Source organism: Molothrus ater, chromosome 17 (assembly GCF_012460135.2).
Source record: "Molothrus ater isolate BHLD 08-10-18 breed brown headed cowbird chromosome 17, BPBGC_Mater_1.1, whole genome shotgun sequence".
Classification (NCBI taxonomy): Eukaryota; Metazoa; Chordata; class Aves; order Passeriformes; family Icteridae; genus Molothrus; species Molothrus ater.
The window spans coordinates 14,587,069-14,602,226 of record NC_050494.2 but is presented as its reverse complement, the minus strand read 5'-3'; the positions used below and the strand labels follow the sequence as shown (position 1 = coordinate 14,602,226).

Here is a 15,158-nt window from a genome sequence, read left to right as displayed (position 1 = left end):
CTGGCAGTGTATCAATTCTTACCATGCTCAGGTTAGCTCCTGTTTCTAAAAAAATACGGGAAAGGTGAATCTCTTCCCCGAAAAACATTCTACAGCATAGTTAGCAATGTGCACTAAATGCTCATCACCTACAGTCATCTTCCAGAAAATAACTTTAAGGAGCTGTCAGTTCACATCATCAAGTCTAAACTACTTAACCGTGTATGGAACCTTTAAGCTTCTGTTGAAAGCCAAAGCAGCAAACAAGCTTAGAGGTCTGTACTCAGAGATGCCAGGCAGCAGACAGCTCACAGGCTGGTTTTATATGCACTAGAAATATGTCAGCTCAAGAAGCAAGAACATTTTAGTTACCTGGAGCCTGATTTCCATAATCCTCCCCGGTACTTCCAGCAACCACAGCAGACCATGGAACACTTCAGAATGGGCACTTCAGCATTCACCTGACATGCTTTTTAACACAAGGAACAAACAAAAAGAATGATCTAGTTTGGAACTTGAGGGGTTCTCCTGCTCCAGAGCTAGCAGGATGCAAAAGGAGCCAGAAGGCCTAATTCAAGTGCCAAAATGTACCTCAGCAGTATCACACATCTTCTGGGAGATGCAGCTTCGCTCGGGAAGCTCGTCAGGCAAGGAGAGCCAAGGCTGGGATCCACAGAGGGAGCTCCACATGGCCCAGAAGCTGCTGGCACCCCACCTGAGCCTGCTGCAGACTGCTGCCAGAGCGGCTCACACGCTCCATGAGCACTGAGTCATGCTGCTCAGGCTGCAAACCAAGGGGGGATTTGTCTCAGCAGCCCCAGCCCGCAGGGAGCCCGCGAGCAGCGGCTCAGGGCATGCAAACGCACCTGGAACAGACAGCCACATGCACACGCCACTTTAAGAAAAGAGTGAAGCCTTTTCTTAAAGGCCTCTTTATTTTTAAATTCCTTCAAAACATAAATTAATTTAAACAAATCAGATGCAAAACACCTGCATTTTAAATTCGCATATATTTTACTGTATCAATCACAGCAACCTCATACAGTAAGATACACAAAAATAGAGCATGGTATCACTTCAATTCAACACAGGCTTGTACTACAGGATTCCATGACATATATACAGAGGACTTCTCTTTTTCAGAGCAGGTAGAGCCCCTACCCTGGTCACCATAAAAATTACGTGGCATCACAGTTTTAGTTATTCACTGTAGTGTGAGGAGCCATATGGAAATTGAACTGGTGAACTAGAAGATACAGTGTAGAGCAGCCAAACAGGCATGAAACTGCAGAAGGTGAACAAAACCCAAATAGCCACCAAAATTAAAACCACCCTTAGACTGCATTTTAATAGTAAAATTGTTTTTAAATTCTTCACTATATACATAATGTATCTACATTTGTGTCATATTTATATATATATATATATTTATAAAAAACATACAAGATTGAAAACCTTAAAATCATTCACTTAAACAATATTAACCCCAACCTTCAGGGTCAGCAAGGCAGTACTTGCCCTTGACATTATGCTCAGCTGCAGTCCCTTGATTCAGAATTTCCCTGATTGTTAAACACACTCTGTTCACTTTGTTTCTTAGTGCAAACTGGACAGTAACTTATTGTTCTCAGCCCTCTGTAAGACCCAGGTTTCATCTTATTTCCATAATGCTTCTGACACCCAGTTATGGCTAAAATTATTTTAGCTATTTTACAACACTAGCCTATGTAATTTTCCCCTCTACCTACCTGAAGCCCCCCCACCCCAAAAAATGTAAGACAAACGATCATTCATGCATGTTCCTGCCACACAGGGAGTGATGGACATTGAAGTTGAGAAGCCTAGACTCTAACAGTGATTAAAAACCCCAAAGTGAATCATTTCAGTGCAAAGTGGACTACAGTTTACATCTCAGCTAGAGTTCTTTACAGATATTTTAAACACATTTAATTCTGCACATCAGATTAGGTTGCCTGATACTTTGTGCTAACTAGCTACAGTTGGAATAAGGGAGTTAGGATTCTTAGGGGTTTTCTTTTAATAAAAAACTAAAGTATTCATAGCCAGGTGGTGTTTGGGGGTCAGACTGTACAGAGCCCAACACAAGGGAGTCCTGGCCCTCAGCCAGGGTTCCCAAGTGCTACAGCAGGAGACAAAGGTCATCATCTGATTCACATCCATAACTGATGGGTTCACCTGAACAGGAGTCACAAATGAGCTCTGATTCTAACCAGGCCAGTGCTTTAGTTGCTGGACTACACTACAGATAGATTGGCAGTGAATTTGGGAGCAAGCAGAACATTGATACTTACAATTTCCATAACCACAAAGAAAAAGCGTGCACTGAGAGCAAAATCCTGCAATTCTTAGACAAGACTCCACTCAGATGAGCGCCAGCCTTATCAGAGGGAAACAAAAATGTCAGATTAAAACCCAAGAACTGATCAGAGCCAAGAACATCATTCTGCCACAGTGGCTATAACAAGCTATGAAATACAGTACAAGGAAAAACAAAAAGTCACCTGAACAAATAACCCAGAGAGACTTCATAGTTATAATGATTCTACCACTTTTAAGAACTCAACATATTAAATATTTATTAAAAATAAACTGTTTCCAAATCACCTATTTACAGTACAAAGAACAGTACTTAAACCATGTGCAACAGAAAGAAAACGGACACTCATCTGAGAGGACAACACTCCAGGCATCATCTGAGTGACACAGATACAGGATCACCTCTTTAAAATACCACACAGTGAAACCCAGAAGGATGATATTGGCAACACTGGAAAATAAAGCACATATTGTCCAGATTCAGGTTATATAAGCTCGAGATAAACAACCAGGAGAGAAGGGGAGAAGGAGGAAACAAAGACAAAAGGAAGAGAGGTTACGGTGTTTGCATTTTGGAGATCAAGAAATGCAGACACACATCAAAAAATAGTCCTTGTTGGCAAAACAAGCCATTCTCATATTTCCTGCACATTTTGAAGTCATACTTTATCAAAAACTGGCAGTGGTTTCATCGCTCATAGAAAACAAGAATCTTAATTCTCAGATTTTGTTTTCAAATACTGCCTGGTTTTATTTGGGCAAGATATGATATAATAGGAAGGTATGTCACTTTTTAAAAATACAACAGCTGCCAAGTTTTAAGGAAAAATGTGCTCTTCTCCCCCATGTAAGTTAAAAAGCAATGCTCATTTAGGAGTTACCTAAATTATAGCAGCATGAAATCTAATGGATCTGCAGCATCTGTGAAGCCACAAAAATCAAGAACTGGCACCTGATCACTGAACCATGGTTCCAAATATCTGGACATGTGATTTTGGCAAGAGGTCAGTGTGGAGTCAGAACATTAGTTAGGATAGCCCTTTCCTCTCCCCCTTCCCCTCCCTTCCCAAACAGACTCTTCCAGTCTATCTGTAAACCACGTGGGACAGCTGGGATGATTTGTAGTTCAGCTGGTTGTTGGGCAGGAACCTGTGCAGGTCGCTCTTCCTGCAGCAGGGGTCGTAGTAGTAGGCGCTGAGGCAGGAGTCGCACGAGACCTTGGAGCAGAAGGTGCACGTGTTGGCCGCGCCCGAGCGGTTGCAGAAGCCGCAGCGCGAGGTGCCCGAGGGCTTGGGCTTGGAACCGAACTGAGCAGCTCTGTCTTGACTCTGAGTCTGAGATGCGTACTGGGATTTCTCCCTCAGAGCCGAGGCAGGGGACAAGCCATCGCTCGGGAGGCCTTTGATGGAGTAGGAGCTCTGCTTCACTGCTGGGTACTCCTGCCTGGAGCCGAACAGGCTGTCACACTTCTGGCACACAGAAGCGCCACAGGGTATGCCACAGTTCTGGCACTTGGAGGAAGCTGTCTCTTTGGCTAGGTGGGTGCGTTTGTGGTAAACGGGGTTGGCATCGCTTTTTAACAGCCATACATCAGGCTTAATAGCGTCTTGTCTTTTAAAATTTAACACGCTTCTAGAATCAGGGTCAGTATATAAATCTAAGTCCTCTTGAGCAGAAAAATAGGAGCTGTAAGGGACATTTGTTCTTAGCATGCCATTGTGATGAGAGGAAGTTGGCAAGTATTCATCTGAACAGCCGTGAGGGGAGCTGGACATGGTCAGCAGAGAGGGCGAGGGCCGGATGATTTCATCTTTAATGTCATCTTCCGCATCGACCAGAATGGGCTCCTTCCTGAGGCTCAGCGAGCTCATCAGAGGCGGTTTCTTACTCTCCCAGTAGCTGTCATAGGCATCCACTGACTTGGAAGGCTTGCTGACCTTGGGCTTGTAGTAGTCCTTGGAGGCGCGCTCGCTGGCGGATTTCTGGAGCACCATGCGCGCCATGGACGCGTTCAGGCTCTCCTTGCACTCCAGGCGCCGCCGCATGGCCTCCGAGCAGCCCCGCACGTCCTCGCTGCTGCTCTTGCGCTCCTGCACCACGTCCACCTCGGAATAGCCCTTGTCCTTCACCTGCAGGTGGATCTCCAGAAGCTGCTCACACTCCACTTTGGCCAGGAAGAGCTCAAATGAAATCATTTTCACTTGAATGGCGTCGACCTGCTCTTTGAGCTTAAACGTTGTTCCCAGCTCCTGGACATAGCCCATGTAGTTCAGAATCTGCCTCACGTCATCTTCCGTTAGAGCAGACTTCACATAATAAACAAAGGGTCCAGTGTAGGTCTGAGGGGCCCGGGGGAATAAAAGGAAAACTAGGTTACAAATTCAGTGGTGGACGAGATGTTCAGATAATTCAGTGACAGAGACCATATAATTACATACAACAATAACGACTCTGAACGCACGCAACTGCCTTGGCAAGATGAGCTCCATGTCCGCGTCCCTCCTGCTCAGCAGATGGAAATTCCACATGAGGGAAATTCAAAGTAGGAGAGTTTTCATTCAATTTAAAATCCTGATTAGCATAATGTCCTCCCTGGTGATTTAAATCACTCCGCTCTGCACTGACATTAACTGTAATGCATACCAGACATACTTGAATTTACAGAAAGTGTACCATGAAAGGCAAAAAGGCCAGGATTTGGGAACTATCCCACGCAGGGACAAGCTGGAGCTAACAGGAACTCAGAATTACTGCAGGAGTGCCAAAGTCCAATTCAGCTTCAAATATACTTGAGGTGCACCCTTCTTTGTGTACTGTTACTATGCAGTTTCAAATGTTAGTTTTATTTAATTTAATTCAAAAACTTTGACTAAAAGAGCCCCAAAAGCAGAGACATGAGTTTCTGCAAGCTGAAATCCCCTCAGCATCTGGCACACCTGAAGGATGTGCTTAGCCCAGTCCAGCCTGTTCTGAGTGCAGGCAGGAGCAGTCTGCCCACCACAGGCAAAAGATAAAACACAAAACTCAACTGCAGAGAGCTCCCAATGGGACTGCAGCACCCAATACCAGCAGTGAGATCCCACTTCTCCCTCTGGGAACCTGCCTTGGGTAGATACATTTGAAAGCACCTCAAAATCAAAACATCAGGAACTGAGCACTGACAAGCAGATCAAAGATAGTCTGAAAACAACCCCTTTGCAGAAGTTCCTTCACCATTATCATACAACTTGTGGGAACCTCAGCAAAGCATCCACTTGAACACACGCCCTGGGTTTAATTCTTGTGTCCAGTAACAGCTGTGGCAAGACAAATCAAACTCTGAGTGCGCTCAAATCCAGCCTGACCACTCACCATAGTGAAAGCCTCTCCAAGTAGAAATAAAACAGTGCAGCAGGGGAGGCTGAACAACAACCTTAAATAAGCTCTTCTCCTACTCTACACACACTCTAATTGCAGAAAGTGCTTGTACTTCTGCTCTGGGGATACTCTCATCAGCACAAACGTCACTTATTTTACACAGGAACTTTCCTATGGCTTCTGTTTAACTACTGTAATGTATAACTATATATATATATATATCATGCTGTAAATGGAAAAAAGAGAAGCTGTTGAAGGAAACAAATGAAATGCGTTCACAGAAACAAAAATAAACCATGTTCTCATGATGGCTACATAAAAAAGTCTTACCTTAATGTTCTTGAACTCCTTTTTCCAGGGGTACAGAAAGAGATTAATCCCAACTGTCTCAAGCATGTTGAATGCATTATGGAGACAATGTAAACTTGAGGATTTCACAGATCTCAGTGAGTTTTCAGCCATCTCATAAAATTTGATCAGCCGGAATCGATAAAAGGGATCAATTTTGGGAAGGCAAAGTAAGGCTGCTGCTGCCACTCGCAAGTACTCATCGTTAATAGGACGCTGCTTGTTGTCAGAGGCATTCAGCTTGCACTCGTGGAACTGTACATACTTCCTAAATAAATCGTCTTTATATTTTGTATCCATTGAAATCAGATTTTCCCTCTGCTGGGGGCAGCTACCTCCTCTCGTTCATGGCTGTTTGGCAGCGGGTTGCGTATCTGGCGTTAGGAATCTTCAGCAATGGCAGCTGGCCTGGAATAAAGACTGAAAACAAGCACAAGTCATGCCAGGTGCACACACCCCAGACATCCCCTGCCCCTCGGGCCCTGTAACACAGCTCACAGAGCTGCAGCTCCCTCACAGCCTCTGCAGGACTCTCGAAAGGCACAGGAGCCACAGAAATGCCACTGTCCTGCTTTCCAACGTCATTTCCCACGCGTTTTCCAGGTCCCTGCCCATTTTGTGAAAGCATCTGCTTTTCCCCCTCGCCTCTAGCGGCACAGGACTGTCCCTGGGCTGAGCAGGTTTATTGACTCTGCCTTTCGATTTCTAACATTTTCACTGACATTCCTCCTGCTGGTACCCCAGTGCAGCCAGGGCAGCTCTGCAGCCACTCCAGAAGACCCACAGCCCCAATTCCAGCTGGAAGCTGGCAGCTGCAAACACCACTGGGATCTTTACAGCAAGAGAGCTACACCTGTCACCTTCAGCTGCGTTATGGGAACTGAGAAAAAACATTCCTGTGCTCCTGTCAGGTACGCTCCTGTTTGCAGGGATAGCTGTTCTTGTGGATATACTGATCTGCATCTCCAGAGCACTGAGCTCACACACTGAGCTGAAATAGCTGGTGACAAAAGAATCTCCCAAAAGCTGCTTTACCAGAACCAGGGTAATTCACAGGCCAACAGACTCCACCTGCAATGCCTCAGGAACCTGTGATCACAAAGCAGACCACAGGCTTTATTTACTACATGAAAAGACAAACCAGCTTTTGACCTGAGGGGAGAGGAGCTGGGAGAATTCAGTGCACTGTTTCAGATGTAGTCAGTCTCAAACAGCATTTCAGAAAAGACTCTTCACCCAGTATTAACTGCAGCTGCTAGAACGCCGATCAACACTCGTGTTAAATAACTTCCCAACTGAAGGGAAGGAGCCAAAACACAAAATACCAGCAACCAAGAGGCCAGGAAAACAAACAACAAAATCAACAGCCTGGCAGTTAACATTCCTTGATGAAAGGCAGTGCTCAGTGCCAGCTCCGTGTGGGGAAAGTTAAGCAGCAGTTCTGCTTCTCCTGCAAGGCACACGCGCTCCTGTCAAGAGACAGGCTGTGAATCACAGGAAATGTGGAGTGCTAAATTAACATCTGAGCATAAGGGCCAGGAGCAGCCCCCTTCCCTCCCCACGTTCCTCCGCAAGTTGTGCAGGATGAAGTCTGTGGACAAAGACAGCAGAGCCTGTTCCTTGGCAAGAAGTGCTGCACCCGAGAACTGCAGAGAGAGATCTTTGTCTGGCACGTCAGCACGACACCCCCAGGACACGGAGTGATCCTGTGCTGGCAGGGAGCTGCATTCAGCACCACAGCCCTGCCATCCCCACCGCCAGCAGCCACCAAACAAAGCTCCTGGCCACACGCGAGGCAGGCACGGCAGGGTCAGCGAGCCCCGGCTGACGGGAGAGCCTTCATTGAACTCCCAGAGCCCTGCCAGCCCTGACTGTGCCCCGTGCCTGCCACCCGAGCCAGGGCAGCCAGGGCACAGCACACTGTGCCAGAGCACAGCCTGGCCGCCCTGCTGGGCTGCTCCACCCCGAGCCGCGGGCAGCACGGCCTCCCCGCGCCGCAGCCCACCCAGCAGCAACATCCATGGTTACGGCTCCGGAGAGCTCACGATGCGAGCAGGCACAGATAAATATAGGTTTCAGCAGCTCCCCGAATGGCAGAACGCACAGAGGAACGAGGCTGCTTTGCCGCAAGGTGCTCACGCCAAAGGCCAGCGTTTCCCGGAGCTGTAAGAACAGAAACTCCTGACCAGAGCGCAGTGACGGCTGTGGAGACAAGAGAACGTTTCTAACCGTGACCGTGTCCAGGGCCCAACCTCACCCGAGAGAACCAACTGCTCTGGCCGCGGGGTTGTACAAACCCCGGGCAGCAGCGGGGACCGACAGGGCAAACCCGCCCTGCTCCCGCCGCGCCCGGGGCCGCGCCCGGCCGAACCGCTCCGGGACACGGCGACTGCGAGCGGGGCCGCTCCATGCCCGGGACACTTGTTGCAGAGCCGGGGCGAGCAGCCCCGGGCACCGCCTGGGCCTCCACGGCGGCGGCGGCACCGGCCCCAGGAGCGCCCACCGCCCCCGGTCGCCCCCGCTGTGCCGCGGCCGCGCCGCCCGCCCGTCCCCACTCCGCGGCCTGGCCTGTCCCGTCCCTCACCGCTCCGCGCCACCGCCGGGACCCGCCGCCGCTCCACCGGAAGCCTCCGGCGCCCGGGAGGCTGCCCCGCGTCCCGACGCGCTGCCCCGGCAGAGCCGCGCAGGCCCGGCCGGTGCCGCGGACGGAGCGCGCCCGCCCTCACGGCTCGGGCAGGGCCGCGGCGGCGGCAGCGGCGGCCCGGAAGTGAACGGCGGGGCGGGAGCACTTCCGCCTCGTGATGTCATCGGGGCGGGGCGCGAGGGGCGGGGCGCGAGGGGAGGGGCGGGGCGCGAGGGGAGGGGCGGTCCCCGAGGGCCGCGCTCTGGGGAGGGCCGGGAGAGAAGCGGCCGTGAAACGGCTGCGGGGCTGTGACACCACCGGCCTTTAGGCCACCGCCGTGCCCGGAGCGGCGCGGGCACCGCGCGGGGCCCCGCCCGCCGGCAGGTGCCCGGGGATGGCGGCCCCGCCCGCTCGCCCGCTGCGCCCCGCCCACCGCCCTGCCGCGCCCACATCGCTCGGTCACGCCCCCAGCGCAGGGCGCGGGGAGGGGCCGGGCTGGCCGCGCGTGCGTAGGGCCGCCCCCTGGCGGCGCGGAGGAAAATGGCGACGGGCGGGCCGTCGCGGGCCCCGGAGCGGCGGCCGGACCCGCTGTCCCGCCTCACCTGCCCCGTGTGCCTCGAGGTGTTCGACTGCCCGGTGCGCGTCCCCTGCGGACACGTGTGAGCGCCCGCCGCCGGGCCGGGGCGCGGGGGCCGGGGCGGGGGCCGCGGGGCCTCGGGAGAAGCGGCGGCTCGGGCCCCGCCGGGGCTGAGGGCAGGGGCGCCGCACGCTGCTCTGCGCCCCGGCAGCGGGGCTGGGCACGGCACGGCAGGGCAGGGCAGGCTGGAGCGGCCTTACAGCAAGAAAACGAAGGCAAAGCGGGGGAAAGGAAGCCAGTGTTCTTCCACTTTCGCTTTCCGTCTCCCCTGAGGAATGCGGGCATGGAGTGCCTGGACAAGGGGCAGCGGCCTCACACCGTCAGAGGGCAGGCTGAGCTTGGGTGTTGGGATCAAATTGCTTCCTGTGAGGGTGGGCAGGCCCTGGCACAAGTGCCCAGAGTGGCACTGGGTTGGCTTTGAGGGCCTTTGCAGCCCAAACTATTCCATGATTCTGTCCAGAAGCCGAGGGCACAGAGCCCTGTCCAACAGCAAACAATTCTGGGTGTGACAGCCTGGGATCTTTCATGCCCAGGTGCCAGCAGCTCCTTCTTCCCTTTCTTTATATCAGTCTCAAGGCTCTGTTACTCCTTTGGGCAGAGGGCACTGTGGGTGCCCAGAGGGCTGTCTCACCACCTGCTGCTTTTCCTTCTCACAGCTTCTGCACACCGTGCCTGCAGGAGTGCCTGAAGCCCAAGAAGCCAGTGTGTGGGGTGTGCCGCAGCACCCTGTCACCCGGGAGCAGGGCTCTGGACTTGGAAAAGCAAATTGAAACGACAGAAACCACTTGCAACGGCTGCAATAAAAAAGTGTGAAAGGGTTTGGAAATTCAGTACATGAGATGTGTCTGCCTAGGGGAAAATAAACTGCTTCCTCCTCAGCTTTCTGCAAAATCAGGTCAAAGTGTTTGTTCTGATATGTGCTGAAGGTGTTTGATATAGGCAGCACCCAGATGTTGACATTCTTTCCACAGTTTTTTGTTGTTACCTCTTCAGGATATGAATTTCAAATGAAAGATTCTGATTTTAAAGTTGCAGTGGGCCGTTGCTGCTGTAGCAGGGGTGTATGGTAACATCCCACAGACAGCAGCTACAGCTTAGCTGACCTGTCGTCTCCAAAGTTTTCTGCTTGGCCAGCTGAACGATTTGGAGTTCCTGCTTTAGCCCTTTTGCTGAAAGCTGCTGGGGGTTACATGTTAGCTGCTGCTGTTTAAAGCTGTGTCAGGAGGCTTGGGCTCACCTGCTGTGCTGTTGTTGCCTGCACAGATGTTCCTGTCCAAGATGCGCAGCCACGCCGCCTCCTGCTCCAAGTACCAGAACTACATCATGGAAGGTGTCAAAGCCGTTACTAAAGAGCCCCTCCACAGCACCAGGTAACACCTCTGCTCTGAGATCCTGGGCTTCTCTGCACAAGAAACAATTTTGAAGTAGAAGCAGAATTTACCACTTTGCTCAGTTTGGGTGCTAGTTTTTATGTAGTTAAAAACTGAGCCTTGATCCTGCAGCTGGCTGTGCCCAGGTAAACTCAACTGCTTCTCCTTAGACATCTCTAAGATCAGGGCATTCTGTAGATGCAGCTGGTTTTTAAAATACCTTTAAAATACCTTTTAAAATACCTCCTGATTGTACTCACCCACAAAGGAGGGAAGTGGGAGTTGGTGGCAGTGCCTTCTTGTGGGTGGTGCCCTGACAGAAAGGTGATAAATGGCACTCAGAACATTTGCAGAAAAACTGTAATTCAGTCTAAATATTGAGTTGCCTAAAATACTGTTAGGAGTTTACAAACTGATTGTTAAAATTAGCTTGTCTTAACTGGATATGTAAATTATTGCCTTGAATGATCTGTATTTGTAAATGACCTTTTCTCCCCCCCAGGAGCTTCCCAAATCGCTTCACCTTCCCGTGCCCGTACTGCAGCGAGAAGAACTTTGATCAAGAAGGGCTGGTTGAACACTGCAAAGCTTTGCACAGCATGGATGCAAAACAAGTGGTAATAAAAAGTCTTGGTGCAAGAATTGCAGTGAAGTCTGCTCTTAAAGCCCTTTGAAACAATGAGTTAGGTGTAATTTCTGCTGTTCAGTCGGTGTGGCTGTGCTGGTCATGCCTCTAAGCCTGGTGTGGTTCTGCTGTCACCTTTCTGTGGCTCTCTGGTCTCCACACCCACTGCAGCTGGGCCACATCCTCTTTTCATCCTTGAAAAATGGCACACATTCAAAGTTAATTAGGCACAGCAAAGCAATAAAATATAATATTTTTAAAAAGTCAGACATTTCATTTTCTCCTCGTTTTTCCCCTTGTTTTCAGCAAGAAAATACTATAAACTGTTGGGGGAAATACTTGCAAAAAGTAGTGTATCATTCTAGTAACCTATCTGTGTTGCTTCCTCTTATGTAAGAGGAATTGCAAAATATGGAACTGAATTGGAAACTTTCATTTTTCTGGGAAGTTTTTCGGAATTCTAAATTGTTCAGGAAGATAAAGTTCCTTTTTTCTCTGGGAGAGAAGTGAACTTTGCAGAGAAGACCAAGGAAACTTTCCTGCCACTGTGAAATGAAGGCTGAAATCTCCTAAAGCGAGAGGCTTTAATGAGTTCTGATTTTCAGAACGTGGGAGAAGAGTAGCCATTCCATTTCAGGGATCTAAGACATGAATTAAAATTATTCAGGGTTATCTGAGGCTTTTGCATTCAATGTTCCAGCAAGTTCTTGGCCAGCCCTTTGCATACAGAACAGTGACAGCACAAACCCTCAGCTCCCCTCCCCAGGCTGTCCCTGCCCTTCTGCTGTCAGCATTTAAGCACTGAAGCATTGGCCCTAACTGTTTTTCCCTTGAAGGTGTGCCCAATTTGTGCCTCAATGCCGTGGGGGGACCCCAACTACAGGAGTGCAAACTTCATGGAGCACCTGCAGAGACGCCATCGCTTTTCCTACGACACCTTTGTGGTAGGTGTTGGCTCACCCTGCAGCACACCTGGGGCTCCCTGGCTCTGCTCTACAACCCCAGCCTGCCCTGGCTGCCCAGGGAGCTGCAGCTCTGCCGTGCCACGGGCACTGGGCAGCGTGGCTGCTGCAGTGAGAGTGCTGCTGTGCTCTGTTGCAGGATTATGATGCTGATGAGGATGATATGATGGCGCAGGTTTTGATGCGCTCTCTGCGGGATAAGTGATCTAGCCAGAGGATTTACTGCAAACCCAAGCTTCCACAAGGGGGAAATGCCCAGCACCCTTGCACTTCTCCCTGCACATCCCCAGATTAACTCAGGCATCCAGAAGTACAGAAGACTTTAATCCTATCTCAGTTTTAAATCCTGGTTTGATATTTCTGTGCCATTCACTCTTTTGGTATCATGGTCTCTGACATTCAGCCCTGCCAGCTCCATTTTTCTACTTGCTTAGACTCAGTTTCATTGTAGATCAACACGTGAGAACCAAGGCTTTTTCTTTACCTATGCCTATAGGTTTCTTTGGAGGTCGTGTTTATTTGACTGTCTAAAATCAAAAACATTCCAAATGGAATGGCCTGAACTAGTTAATGAATATCCTCCTAATCTCATTTACATATCTCAAGTGATTGTATGTGAGGTGTACTGGTAGCTCTGTTCCCCTTTAGTGAGACTTCAGGTGCTAACTGTAACTGTCAGACCAGCTCTCATTTAAGTGACCTCTGATGCCTGTGATTCCATAATGTATCCCAGTGTTTCAATCCTTACAGGCAGCCTCCCAACTGTAGGGAAAACATATCCTCAGTATGAGTGTTCAAACTGCAAACTTTTCCTAGGAAATCTTTGCACTGTGTAAAAACTAGTTCAAAATACTTCAGTTCTATGCATGATGATTACTTTCCTCCATACTCTTACTATAATTTCTAGCCTGGAAAATGATCTTTAGTGTTGGTCTTAGTTAAAATGCATAATTTTTTAACTATCTTAGCAAATATTAATCAAAATTGCTGGCTTTATGATTAAATTGGTGGGTTTGAAACTGGAGGCAAACATTAATCAAAATCACTGGCTTTATGATTAAATTGGTGGCTTCGAAACTGGTTTCCTAGTAATTTTAAGCCTTATGCTGATAGGGGAATTCAGAAGGATTTTTTCAATACCTCGGCTTTCTATTTAAACTAAAATTTTCATATATGTTCTTGGGTTTTCCATCTCTCAAGGCAAGCTGGTGGGAAAATTACAAGTAATTCATAGCGTTGGCATAGCACTTCCTTTCTGCATCACAGATTTTATCAGGTATTTTGAATTCCTGTTCTTCATTGAAATGTTCCTGAAGTGGCTGAAGCTGTACTTGGATTGTTTGCCATCGGGCAGTGTGTGTGTAGAGCCAGGTGTAGCTTCCAAGGAAAAGTAAAATACAGCCCTGAAAGCAGGACAGTTCCAGCCCCTAGCCAGTGGATACTCTGTGTTCAAGCCTACACTTTTACCATGGAGATTCCTTAATTTTAGTGTGATGCTTTCAAGAAGTTCATAGTGGAGCTGCTGAGATCTAAGGCACCTGACCAGAACCTGTAAATCAGAGTGTTGAGATGTCAAATGCAAGTGTTGTAATTGGAGCAGTGGGCCTGCACCACCCCAGAACTGAGTATTAATTAATTGTTTGAGCAGTAAGCTCCTCCCATTGTGCTCTGCAGACAGCAGCACAACCTTACCCTGAAAATAATGAAACACACTGCAGCTAAAACCTCGTGGTTCAGCCTTGTGTGCAGGCGCCTCTGCTGCCCTTGGGGTTTGTGTTTCTGTCCCCTGGTAGGAGCTGTTACACTCCCAGCCTGAGCAGCGTGGTGGGCACTGGGAGCCCAGTGCTGGGGGCTGGGAGGTGTGGAACCCCCTGGCTGTGTGGGGAGGGAGCTGTACTTGGGGTGGTTATTGTAGTGCTTGGCCTGCAGAGAGGTGAAGGGCTCGTGGGCTTGGATGGGGATCTCTGGGCTCTGGTCACAGTGCAGTTTGGTGATGCCCATTGCCAGGAATCCAGATTCCTGCTGCTGTTCTAAGTGCACTTCCATGCAACTCTGATAAAATGTTTAAGGAGCAATTAGAAGCTTCCAAGCAATTACTTTGTCATGTTTTTGACTTTTGAAGTTACAAATAAAGGCCATTTAATTTATAAAATCCTACCTTTGTGTCAGCTCTTGTCATTTCTCCCTCACGGTCCTCGTGTTTCCTTTGAGCAGGCAGAGTGTTTGCCCTTGCTGGGGTGTGCCCGACTGACTCCTGATGGACTTAAAGGCACTGGTGGGAGGCACCTGTGTGCTGTGAGTGCACAGCCTGGGTCATCTCCTTTAGGTGCTGGGAAAGCCTCGGTGGAGCACAAACCAGCTGGGGCTCCCAAAGGCCCTGGCTGTCCCCAGCTGGGGCTCCCAAAGGCCCTGGCTGTCCCCAGCTGGGCTCCCAAAGGCCCTGGGTGTCCCCAGCTGGGCTCCCAAAGGCCCTGGGTGTCCCCAGTGGGGGCTCCCAAAGGCCCTGGGTGTCCCCAATTGGGGTTCCCAAAGGCAGTGAGGGGCTCCCAAGGGCCGTGAGTGTCCCCATTTGGGGCTCCCAAGGGCCATGGGTGTCCCCATTTGGGGCTCCCAAAGGCCTTGGGTGTCCCCATTTGGGGCTCCCAAAGGCCCTGGGTGTCCCCAGTTGGGGCTCCCAAAGGCCCTGGGTGTCCCCAGTGGGGGCTCCCAAAGGCCCTGGGTGTCCCCAGTGGGGGCTCCCAAAGGCCCTGGGTGTCCCCATTTGGGGCTCCCAAAGGCCCTGGGTGTCCCCAGTGGGGGCTCCCAAAGGCCCTGGGTGTCCCCATTTGGGGCTCCCAAAGGCCCTGGGTGTCCCCAGTGGGGGCTCCCAAAGGCCCTGGGTGTCCCCATTTGGGGCTCCCAAGGGCCGTGGGTGTCCCCA

The 15,158-nt window shown here is 50.2% G+C and overlaps 2 protein-coding genes across 2 annotated transcripts; one reads left to right on the top strand and one right to left on the bottom strand.

The window, feature by feature from the left end:
- Positions 1–875: 875 nt before the first annotated feature.
- SPATA2 (spermatogenesis associated 2) lies at positions 876–8,739 on the bottom strand. Its single transcript, XM_036395632.1, has 3 exons — positions 8,606–8,739; positions 6,004–6,441; positions 876–4,655 (listed from the first exon to the last, which is right to left on the bottom strand). The coding sequence occupies exons 2-3, from the start codon at positions 6,319–6,321 to the stop codon at positions 3,402–3,404; spliced, it is 1,572 nt and encodes a 523-aa protein (XP_036251525.1). The 5' UTR covers positions 6,322–6,441; positions 8,606–8,739; the 3' UTR covers positions 876–3,401.
- A 409-nt stretch (positions 8,740–9,148) lies between these two features.
- RNF114 (ring finger protein 114) lies at positions 9,149–14,395 on the top strand. Its single transcript, XM_036395768.2, has 6 exons — positions 9,149–9,303; positions 9,938–10,088; positions 10,545–10,651; positions 11,154–11,268; positions 12,113–12,220; positions 12,378–14,395. Exons 1-6 carry the CDS (start codon positions 9,185–9,187, stop codon positions 12,441–12,443), a joined length of 666 nt encoding a protein of 221 aa, XP_036251661.1. The 5' UTR covers positions 9,149–9,184; the 3' UTR covers positions 12,444–14,395.
- Positions 14,396–15,158: the final 763 nt, after the last annotated feature.